At 43.5% G+C, this 12,109-nt stretch overlaps 1 protein-coding gene across 1 annotated transcript in view; it reads right to left on the bottom strand.

Annotated features, from left to right (window-relative positions):
- Positions 1–11,279, bottom strand: part of nsmfa (NMDA receptor synaptonuclear signaling and neuronal migration factor a) — a 34,598-nt gene extending 23,319 nt beyond the window's left edge. The window contains 1 exon segment of the mRNA XM_053411429.1: positions 11,209–11,279. Coding sequence (XP_053267404.1) covers positions 11,209–11,279 — 71 coding nt within the window.
- Positions 11,280–12,109: the final 830 nt, after the last annotated feature.

Here is a 12,109-nt window from a genome sequence, read left to right as displayed (position 1 = left end):
ACTTAAACTCTGAGATTTTAATTTGTATATTGCTAAACATCTCCATGAAAAGTCTAACACACCCGTTAGAATCAGTGAGATTTTTCTGTTTTTAGAAACGTGGTGTACAAATCACTATGCACAGTTTACTGAGCTTATATTGACGTGATCCCAAAAAATAACCTGATTTGTTTACAGTGGCTGTTTTGCTATCAGGGGCTGATTAAGTGTTTACATCTTTCACTCTACGCATGAAAATAGCCTCTCAGCTCCTGGTGGTTATGTTTTCCCTAATGTAGTTGATGTCAGGGGTGACTGCAGATGCACACACACACAAACACACACACACACACATGCACAGACATACACAGATAAGAAAGAGAGAGTGGTACAGAAGAATCTCCTGTATACAGGGGGAATGTGTGGGTGTACGCCTCCTCCCTCGCTGCTCTTTCAATTATTAAAGCCTGTCCAAAGCAGCAGGCATATTGACACAGGCAGTCTCTCTGTCTCTCCCGCTGACAGACACACACACACACACACACACACCTCAATAGTGCTCTAAAGCACCACCTTTCCTTTCTAACACTTTTTTTCTTATTTATTCATTTCTAGTTCCGATGCACCAGGAAGCAGTTTACCTACAGGACCTTTTAAAAAGCTACGCTGAGACATGTGTGACCTGAGCAGGTCCTATAAATTAAACGTCAAGCTGCTGAAATGCGCTCCTTTGAGAGTAGCTGCCTGAGGTCGACAACAACGCCAACACTGAGCCTATAACGGACCCCTATTTTGGCGTGTTTTTAGACAGGAAATTGAGTTTTCCTTTCACAAACGCAGCAGGAGATTGTCCAGATCAGACATGTTCAATATTGAGGTGAGGGGTCGCGCCTAGGTAGAGCATGCAGGAGGCGGCACACCATGCATACAAATCACATGCATTCGTTCACAGCACATTCACATCTTTTCATCCTGAGATATTTGTAACAGTCCAGTTTCCCATCAGACGTGATTTTTTAAATGCCATCAACACCGGGAGGAAAAGTTCTGGCAAATGTCTGGAGCAACTGACTCAGACATCTGAATTCACATCACTTCAGTGCATGTCTGAAAAGCTGCAGAAACTGAGCTGTGCACCTCTGAATTCAGGTGCTTTTACTATATCCCGCTGCAGCAGGGGAAACCGCTTGTGCCGTGTGCAGCATGAAATCAGATCCCAGCTGCTCACGGCGTGATAGAAATAGGCAGAAAATTGATTAACTTAAAACAAAATCTATTTATTTGGCTGCACTGCACAGAGGCTGTTGCTGTTCTTGCTGTAACCACTAGTAACCACGACTGTTGCCAGATCAACCAGGACTGAAAAGACAACTTCGACACTTAGTAAATGCTGTCTACAGTTTTGTAGACATATCCAAACAAAACTGATCAGATTTGCACAAAGCACTTGAAACTTGGAAACTGCCAAGTGGCTCTCAGATGTCAGTTGTCAGCCGTGTGCATGTGGTAGGAATGTGCTCTGGAAGTGTTCTATATTCATTAACTAACACTAATGACCGTGTTCTTTAATGCCGACACTTATTACCGTAATGAAGTTTGTGCCTCAGTTCTGATTTGCCACGTTAGAACTGCAAACATAATCAGTAACACTTTAAATAACAGAACATCCTCGGGTAGACCTGGAACCTTGCTGCATGAAAACCAGGCTTACCAGAGCTTCTACGTGCATTTCATTTTTCGGGGGGAACAGTGAGAAATGCACACCTCTCTCTGACTCCTCCGTTTTTACTCCTGATGCTGAGGACCTCAGGCAATGTGAGTTTTTTGGGGGGGTTGTTATTGAGGACTGAGAGGTTCTGCACGTGCCGCTGCAACATCATCCAGCAGTATACTCCTATAAATAGCTCAGCACACATGTCACTGCAATTCTGGTAAACTGTATCTTCTCTCTTTAAATCCTTGTTCTGGTGCATGTGAGCCTCTGTAAATATTCAGGGGCAAAAGAAAAAAGAAAGGACAGAAAACCCGAAGATAAATCTTTGTCTTTGCATTTAAGTAAGACTCCCAGTTGAGGACAGTAGTGATCGATGCAGTGTGCGCTCTTATCAGCAGGTATCCCTCAGACATAATCATTATGTCCCGCTGTTCTATTATTCAACAGGACGGCCACTCTGGTTAGAATCACCACACAATGTTGCGAGCGACTTCCGTCATGCATTATCCATGACCGTTGGAAAACAATAGAGCATAATACGTCTCGATCCATCCACTAAACAAAACCCGTGCCCCCCTGCTGTGCTCTCTCATATTACTGCACCCACTCCATATACATGATATGTGAGCACCTCAGGGAGACACAGGCGTGTGAGGTGGCGAGAGGGGATGAGATACTCTACAAGCACAGGTGGAAATGAGGAGGGAGACGCAGACGCAGGCGAAGATTTGAAATTGGTGCAAGCTTTCAGACATGTGACAGGGGGTTTGGGGAAAGAGGGGAGGAGGGGAGTGTCACAGGCAGGGAGATGGGATTGCAGCAGAGAGACGGAGTGGGGGGGGTATATTAAAAATGAAAAGCGGAGTAAACTTGAGGATACAGGCAGAGAGAACGCATTGGAGACAGTGAGGGAGGAAGAAATACAAGTGGCGGAACGTTCAGTTTCCTCCTCGGGGCGACGAAACCCCTTGAAAATCAACTCAACTTTAAATCCTCATTTAACCTCTCAAAGGGCTCATTGAGTGTGATATGGACAATATGAAAACTGCAGTTTAATGCCTCTCGAGGTTGCTGCTGATTTAAATTTGATGTTATGTTATTTTAGAGTGGGGCAGTGTAAGCACACGGGTCAAACAGAAGCAGGAAGGATGGTGCAGGATCAAGTTCAAGTGGATGAGATCAGATGGAATTAGATATTTAGAAGTTTCTTGGGGGGAATCCTGGTTCGGCCATGGCTTCTCTGTGTGGAGGTTGCTGATGGGTTATGTTAATAGGAGTCTTTCCACTGTCTGTCTCTGTATGTTGACTCTCTGACCCTGTTGCCCAATGTGAGCTGGGGTCAGTTCCATCTCCCCCTGCGACCCTCAAGAGGATGAGTGGTATAGATAATGGATGCATAGCAACGTAGAGGCAGAGGAGACGGACACTGTGAGAGTGAAATCTTAAACCATCCGGTCTGTACCTGAGAAGATCATTACGCTGATGTTGCATGTTTCCCCCAATGGATATTCTATTGATGATGTTTTCCAGATTCAAAGATCTGTTTAGTAGCTTTTCTGGAGCCTATAATCAAATCGCATGGTCTTCAACGTAGATGGACTTTGTTCAGTTGTCATGGAACTGTAGATAATTAAATTAAAAAAAAAATGTTATTCCTAACTATAAGTGTATAACTGTACTGTGTCCATTCACATGGAATCGACTCTGAAACTCAGTTCATGGTCCAGAAAGATCTCAGAGAAAAAAAGATATACCATTTTCTGCTACTAAATGGACTTTATGATGAGATTGATTTTCAATCCTCCAGACATAATTTCATTCCCATATATTCAGTGACTTATAGCAAGCTATATGTTCATGAGCTTGGTTTAAAGAGATTTGGCAACTAATCAGTGAACATTTTTCACACTTTCACAGCATTATAGGTATAACTTGTGCCTTGTTCTTGTTACTATGGTATGTTAATCACAGTTTCCAATATTGGAATAATTCATATTCATGTGATTTTTCGTAATAAACTGCTTGTATTAAGTGCAACGACCAAATCCTCATTACCCATTCCCTATGTCTATGTTCAGTTTGTCCTTTGTCTTACATGAGGGTTAGATGTCCTGACAGTCTGCTTGGTGGGTGCAGTGCTTTTCCGCTGCCAAGAGAAACGTCACAGTGTCCTTGAACACAACAACTGGGAATACTGGAAACAATCCTCGATCTCAAATACAACAACAAGTCCCCTAGATGTTGTTACCTCCACAATGGAGCTTATGGTTTTGCCCCCGTCAGTTGGTTTGTCAATAGAATAACACAAAAACTCCTGAACGGATTTTCATGATACTTAATGGACGGATGGGACTTGAGCCAAGAAAGAAGCCATAAATTAAGGTGTGGATCTGGACACAGGGGTGGCTCCAGGGTGTGTTTTTTTTCTGCATTGCAAGATATGGTTGATTATTTTCACATTTTCACCAGTTTCCCAAGGGACAATGGATCCTAATGAAAAATGAATGTGTGTTATTTGGTGCGGCTTGTTTGATCTTAAGGGAATTAGTTGAGCTTGGCGGTGGTATGCTACCATTCTACTTTGTGATTTTATTTCATAAGCATCTCCTGATGTGATTTCCATTTCAACATGACATTATTTATCAGTGCTTTTCAAAACCCTTGCAAATCACTATTTGAAAAATAAATACTCCGGTGATATCTCACCTGAGACATAAACAAGCTGCTCATTACCAATTGATGAAATGACAAGGGTGCTGTAAGGTCCATCGTGTGGGATGGAACTAAATTCCAGAAGTAGCTCTAATCCTGTTATGTAAACTTTGAGTGGGTATAATGTGACACCTGAAGCTCCCGTCTCCTGTCCGTGGTCATTTGTTTTGTTCCTTGCTGAGTGAACATGAGCCTTTTTCTGGGTTCACGGTTCAACCGATCCCGCCGCGTACTTAGCGTCTTCACAAGCTGAATGAGTCAGACACAATTACACACACTCCACTTGCTGAACACATTCCGCCACAAACTCCACTAAGCACTCTGCAGACAAATTAAACGCTCCTTGACGGCAGGAAGATGCACCTCAGTGCTTCAACTCTTTAAATGGACCCAGACAGAACAATGGTGAACTAGATACGTGACGCATGGGAACATTTCAAAAATGTTCTTTTTCCTTCTCTCTCATTCTGCTTATTAATGGATGTAGATGCTGAAATGTGACTAATTCCAGTGAAACTTTATACACTTATCTTTGACTCTTTTTCTCGGATTGTCCTGTTTCTCTTTAAATGTGCTTTTTCGCCCAACATTTATGAATACCCATCAATCAATGGCCAGTTTTCCCAGTTGGGTTTGCTTGAATATGTGCCAAGCAACCAAACCATGGTTTATTAAAGAAAGTAAAAAGCGATTATGTTTTCCTTTTTTTCTACCACTCATTCGCTGTTGTAGGGGTAACGCCGCACCGTCATTGGCTGAGGAAGAAAGCACAGATAAGTGGGGTTTAATTTAGATTCCTTTGGAGGGAGTAGGAGCGCTTGTTTCGATGCAGCTGATGTCCCTGATTAAAATGCTGCAGGATCATTGTCAATTAAAAATGAGATTGCAATTTTAAAACAATAATTCACGCAGCCCTATGTCAAGGTGGAGGACGATAATGATAAATTGTTGATAACACTGATTATTTAATCAGTGTACTTGTTTATTTTACTTAATTAGCTGAAAGCATGATTATTATTATTTGTTTATTAAATACTTCTATTTTTATCTGCTTCTTAATCCACTTATTTTGTATTTTTCTTTGAATTCAAGCTGCAATTTACCAGCTGACTTGTGTAAAGGTAGTTATGGGATGGCAAATGTTTCAATGCCACGTACAGTATTTCCATTATCGATCCTTATCCAATCATCATGTGCCGTTTCCCTGTGGATCCTGGTGCTGTTAAACATCTCTTGACAGTATATCTTCAGAGGACAGGCAGCTCATGGCTGAAACCGGGCAATCGTTCCCCTGGCAGTGCTCCCACTGGTCTGGATGTCATCAGAGCGGATGTCTCCCTGGTTGTCTCTCCACCGTAAACAATGGGCTGCCAAGCAAAGAGATTCCTCACTCTGAATGCTCCTTAATCGAATCTTCCTCTCACATGGACTAATTGAATTGGGTTCCCCATACACACACACCCACACACAGCGGCACATACAGACAAAAAACTGCACAGCTGGAGTGATGAGGACCTGTTGAGAGTACTGAGGTGCAGGTTGAGGGCCGAGGGGACTTACGGAGCTTTAATTGCAGTCTTGAAAGTGCAGTGCATTATGGGACTTATGGGAGCGAAGCCACTGATCAGGGAGCTGATTAAAATGTCAGTACAGTAGTGGCTCTCCACATTGTCCCCTACCACATGCAGCGCTGAGTGGTGCAGCTGGTTTAGACACAAATACACACTGACACAACACACACAGTTGTCGGTTTCACCGCAGTAGCTTAGATATTATTTACTTCCAACTTGTAAATGGATACATAGCTTTTTTCACAGCAGACTTGTGTTTCCATTCATCAGGGTTTTCAATAAGCGCAAAATGAAACCTGATTATAAATGGCAGAAAAAAGGCTGATGTATTGCAAACAGGTGTATTCACTGTATGTATCAATGAAAGACAAATAGCTGAATTGGAAAGAGTCTTGATAAATCCTTATGAACCTTGTGACTTCTAGAAAACTAGACAAAATATCATATCTGCAGAGACTTTGCTCAAATGATTCCAAGAAACACATATGACACCATACACTATTCAGCCACAATGTGAAAAGCAGCTACTTGTGTTAATGCTGAGGCCGAATGATGTAATTACAATGGCTTTCCATTGTTCGAGGTTTGCTCTTTTAATCGTCCTCTGTAATGATGTCATGGCTCCCGACAGGAGAGTTATCACCTCCAGCTGCTCGTCTCATTGCAGCCAAACACTTAATGTTTGTTCAACTCTAGCTGACGGAAAATTCTAATTAAAATTTGTATTGAAACTTGAACAGTTTGCCGATCATTTTATTTTTTTTAACTTTATGTTTAAAAAAGGTCACAATACATTTGAAGTATAACTTGGCAGAAAAAAATAATGATCTAGTGAAACAGGCCCATACAATTGTTCTTCAATGTGTTACAAGCTTGTTCTGGAGCTTTCAACTGTGGATTAGCAAATGAGATAAATTGGCTCAGTTGCCCTCAAGCTATGGAACTAGTGCCTAAAAGATTGGACAGTCTGAACATATTTCTGAAACAACTGAGAAGTCTTGAGTTGGGATTGTTTTTTCAAATGATAAATAAAGAGCAGAACAAAAATGCACGATAGCAGACGAATAAACAATCAGAAAACACTGCTGGAGTCCCAATCATTCCTCCGACTGTAAAATCTGCCTCCTTCAGCGTATTTATAGCAGAAATGTAACCGTCTGATTGAAGAACAAAGGAGGGAAGAAGAAGGATATGGATACTGAACATATGACTAATATATACTGTGTTTATACATTTATAAAATGAAAAGGAAACGAGGAAGCAAGATATTCGGCAAAGAGTAGAGAGAACTTGAGAGGGAATTTGACACTTTGTCGAGCTTGACTGAATCTAATTAGAAAAAAAAAGACACCAGAGACCGTTATGTAACAGCCTTTGACCTCATGACTGAGTGACAGCAGCTCTATGACAGAGACAGTCGCACCTGTCGACTGTCCTGGATGAGCTCAGGCACAATATTTCATTTGCATCCGTCAGTAAGGACCAACGCTTTGATCTCTCGCCCCATCTTTCACAACCCTGGTACGGCTGTTGTCCGATGCCCTTCAGCCGAACCGCAGCACAGCTCCAGCTGTCAGCATGATCAAAGCATGCGCTTCTTCACTCAGTGTCGCAGAGTACTGGTGTGTAAATTGGAGGTAATCTCCCTTTCTCTCTCTCCTCTATCTATTTTTTTCTCCTGGCTCTCAGTTGCTCGCTACTTCTCGTGGCCGGCTGGAGGAGAGAGTGTGACCTGTTTCATAACCAGACATCCATAAACATAAGATGACTTCCGCACGGATTAATGTCGGGCATGAGGAGGGAACCTGAACCTCCTTAATGTTTTCTATATGTATTCCAAAATGAACCTGCTCACCCGCAAGTGTGGTGACGACACTGGTCGTCTGTTGGTGCTTTTCAAAATAAGACGCACAGGGTTCTGATACAACACCAGGTCAGATTAACATCACGCTAGTGCCATTTCCACAAAGGAACACAATTCATCACGTTAGAATGTAAAGAATAATCAGTTTTTCCCCCCAATACATCCATCATCTCTACCGCTCATCCTTTTTGAGGATCGTGGGAGCAACCGGAGCCAATCCCAGATCACATTGGGTGAGAGGCGGGGTTCCTTCTGGACAGCATCAGCGACAAACAACCATTTACATTCACATCCACACCTACGGTCATTTAAGAGTAGCCAATCCACCTAACCCCAATCTGCATGTGTTTGGACTGTGAGAGGGAGCCAGAGAAAATCCACAAAAACACAGGGAGAACCTGCAAATTCTGAACTTAAAAAAAATTATCCTACTTAGCTGTTTACATTTCTTGTGAACATTTTTTAAATTATTCCACATTGCCATTCAATTTTGTGCAGACATTCATGGTTCCCTGAGGATGAACCTTATTGAATCAGTGATTTCCTATTGCAACATTAGAAAGAGACATTTGGGGCTTCGAGAGTGATTTTTTTTTTTCCTGGTGAGCACATTCTTTGTCACTTCTTGATATGCACTGCACTTAATGGCTGTGAGATTCATTGCCATCCAAAGCAATTAATGTGGAACACTCTCTATAGACTCTCTCTCTCTCTCTCTATATATATACTCTCTCTCTCTCTCTCTCTCTCTCTCTCTCTCTCTCTCTCTCTCTCTCTCTCTCTCTCTCTCTCTCTCTCTCTCTAAGACTGTGCAAGAGAGTAAAGTTATGAGGAATGATGAGTGAGTTGAGATTTACTCCTGATTCTTTAAAGGGGTATTTTAAAGGGTTAGAATTAAAATCATAGGTTGAACTTAAGGGTTTTAAAAGTGTTTGGGACATTTTATATTTGATATCTGTAAAGGGACATTGCAGCCAGAGCTCTAACATTTAAGATTCAGAGGATTCAGGGTCCGGGCTGCCCTTCAGACACACTGGAGAAGAGAGGAGCGGGCATAATGAGATGGAGTGAGCAATTCAGTGCAACGCTGCCTGCATGCATGTAGATACAGTATGTATGTGTGTGTGTGTCGTTTTTTGTTTGTGTGTGTGTGTGTGAGGTTAAGAGGAGTGAAAACAATTTTCGGTGCTCGCCTCCACATTCATGAGGTTGTGTGCAGGTGAAAAACTGATAAATATTGGATGCGATTCAGCTGCATTTCCTCGTCTATGGGAGCCAAGGTTCATTCTGCCATTAAATCCCCCAAAATTTAACTCTGGATAATGTGTGTTTGAGCTCCTGTCCTTGTGTGTGAAAGAGAGAGGGTGTGAAACCGATAATGGGGTACTCGTTTTTGTACCTCTTTAGGACATTTTCCAGCATAAACACTGACCTTTTCATCACCAGTGGAACTCATGGGGACCAAAGTCTGGTTCTAATGAGGCAACACTTTAACCTCCGGGGTTCTGGTTAAGATTAATGGTAAGATGGGAATCGTGGTTATCTATGAAGCAGTTATGCTTAAGGTTTAGGTATAAGGTTTTGTTAAGAATGTCCACGTTAAATGGAAGTCAATGCAAAGCCTTTATTAGGATAGCTGTGCAATGCTTTGTTTGAGTGTGAGAGAGAGAGAGTTGGTCTCAGGATAGTATTTTTTTCTTCAGGTCTAAAATGGAGCTACATCTGACACAACTGGTGTACCACACACACACAGACACACACACGTGTCTCCATGACTTCAAAGAACATTACAGATTTATTTCCTGCAGACCTACACAGTTACTACCTGCCCAGTCCTAACGCTAAACCTGAACCTGAGCCTTAAACTTAACCTTCAAACATGACTTCACCTTAACATACAATGATTTACATTATGGGAACTTCCTTTTAGGTCCCATAAGGACGTCAAGTCTCTGTGAAGGGACTGTGTAAACATATTCAGGTCCCCACAGCATGAGTAATACATGGACTACACACACTCTCATAGGATTACTGCTCAGGATACCCTCTGTAGTCACTTTCTGTTTAGTATGGGCATCACATCCTCATCTTGCTTTCAAGGTGGCACACTTGCACGCTGCTCTGCCTGCACAGGCTGTGTAATGTAAGTAAATATGACATGCATATGAAATGCAACACAACACACACACATACACACTCAGAGAGAGAATGACGTAATAGCACATCAGCCCACATCTGTGGGTTTGGAGTCTCTGTACTCAAGTCAAGGTCATTCATTGACTGATCTGAAGTCAGACACACTGGGGCTTTTCTGTGGAGCTGGGAAACGTCTACTCTACGCTCAGATCTGGGAAGCAGCCTGTGTGCACTTCACGTGCAGACATGGGATCACAGACACACGTGCTCCTCACCAAACTGCAGCTTCATCTCAGCCCGTTGCAGACGGTGCATGCAGCCAGCAGCACAGGCTGGGGAGCGGGGGGTGTAGCTGCAAGCGCACGTATGCAGCTGCGTGCAGATGCGATCCTTTAAAGACATCAAAATCCATGCAGCCCATAAACCCTGAGTGTCTTATCGGAGGGAGTCGTTAACAGCTCTTAACGGGTTGGACTCCAGCCGAACGGTCTGAGTCCTCGCGCTGCTGGACCCACGGGCATCCCCCTGTCCTCTGTGACTGCCCCAGTAACTGACCGTGATGGGTGATCACCGCAAACGACCCGATCGATTACACGTGATTGATTAATTGACAGCTGGATCATTTGCCCGCCAGTGCGTGAAGCCGGCAGCCGCAACCCCCCCCCCCCCCCCCCGCGGATCGATGCGTTCCGTGCAGAAAGAAAAAAATCGTTTCTTTTTAAATTACTATACAAACCAAACACTTTTTTTTTTTAAACAGCTATTTCAGGTGAGGCTGAAATCAGACAATGAAGGAGAGGGCTTGATCGGTGTGAGTCACAGTAACCCTCGCTTTGCCTCTGCATGACTTTCATTACACAATGATGCTCCATTCAGAACAACAGTAAAAGCTCCGACGCGCCAGAGGCAAACCTCCATCCAGCCCCGTGGGAGAGGAAGGATGACTGGAGCGGGTTATTCGGCCCCTCGGGTCGGCTACATGTGCTCACCACGGGGGCGATGCAGAGGGAATAAAGTGGGATTTAAACACACATTTGCTCAGGACCATGACTGAGTCAGAGCGAAGAGCCCCTGCGCATTCCAAAGACAGACATAACGCAGTGGTGTAATTCACCAAAACACACGTGCCTCTCCACTTGTCTCCCACCTAGAGACTGAACCCCCCCCCAGTCCAGACCCCCAGAAGCTTCTGGAACACATCGCAGGTAGAACCGGGCGCCACACGCACTCACCTAACTTTTGCTGCCACGGAAGATATCGCATCGTTTCTCAAATTCTTCCTCTTGGACACGGCAGTTCCCATGCTGACATGGAACCGACGCAGGCAGGAAAACAGCTCATTCCAAAAGGAGTCGGAGGAAAGGAGGGATGAGACGATGAAAGACGGTGGAGGGAGTGAGAGAGGAAGAAAGAAAACGCTGCAAAAAAGAGAAAGTTGAAGTTATGGGAAATCCAGGAGTAGGCACGTTACGCACGAGTTCTGCAGAGCAAATGATGCAAAAAAAAGAGGAGGAGAGGACGTCAGCCTCTCTCTCTCTCTCTCTCTCTCTCTCTCTCTCTCTCTCTCTCTCTCTCTCTCTCTCTCCCTTCTGTGTGTGTGTGTGTCTCCGGATATGAGCAGTGTGTGGCTGAAAATACACCCCCTCTCTCTCCCTCTCTCCCTCTCATTGATGTGAGAATGCAATGGAAGAAGGATGGCTTCATCATCTTCATCATCATCTTCACCATCAGGGGAGGGGGCGTGTGCAGGTTAGGTATTTCTGGACACTGTAATGTCATTGAACCCTTTGCTCTTCACCTCATCCCTTTTTTGGACCATTACCTGTGTATCTTTATTCATCCATCACCCGGCGCTATGTAACTGGTCATTTTGGTAAAAACCACTCTCTCGCCCACTTCCACACTGGAAAGCAGAGACTCTTGTCCACAGCCAAGGACGAGTAGAGCAGTGAGGTTTAGGTTGACTTCAAACTGTTGCAGGAAAACAATGGCTATAAGTGTGCTGGTTTTATTTTGAAGATTGAATGTTAACCGGGTGAATTCTGTTATATGGACAACAGTTTTATAATTTCTAACTTTGTGGACATCAACTAAAAATACTCTTTGGTTCACGGTTTCTCCAAGTGCTCCAGC

Source organism: Pleuronectes platessa, chromosome 19 (assembly GCF_947347685.1).
Source record: "Pleuronectes platessa chromosome 19, fPlePla1.1, whole genome shotgun sequence".
NCBI classification, from domain to species: Eukaryota; Metazoa; Chordata; class Actinopteri; order Pleuronectiformes; family Pleuronectidae; genus Pleuronectes; species Pleuronectes platessa.
This window is presented reverse-complemented; position numbering and strand designations above follow the sequence as displayed.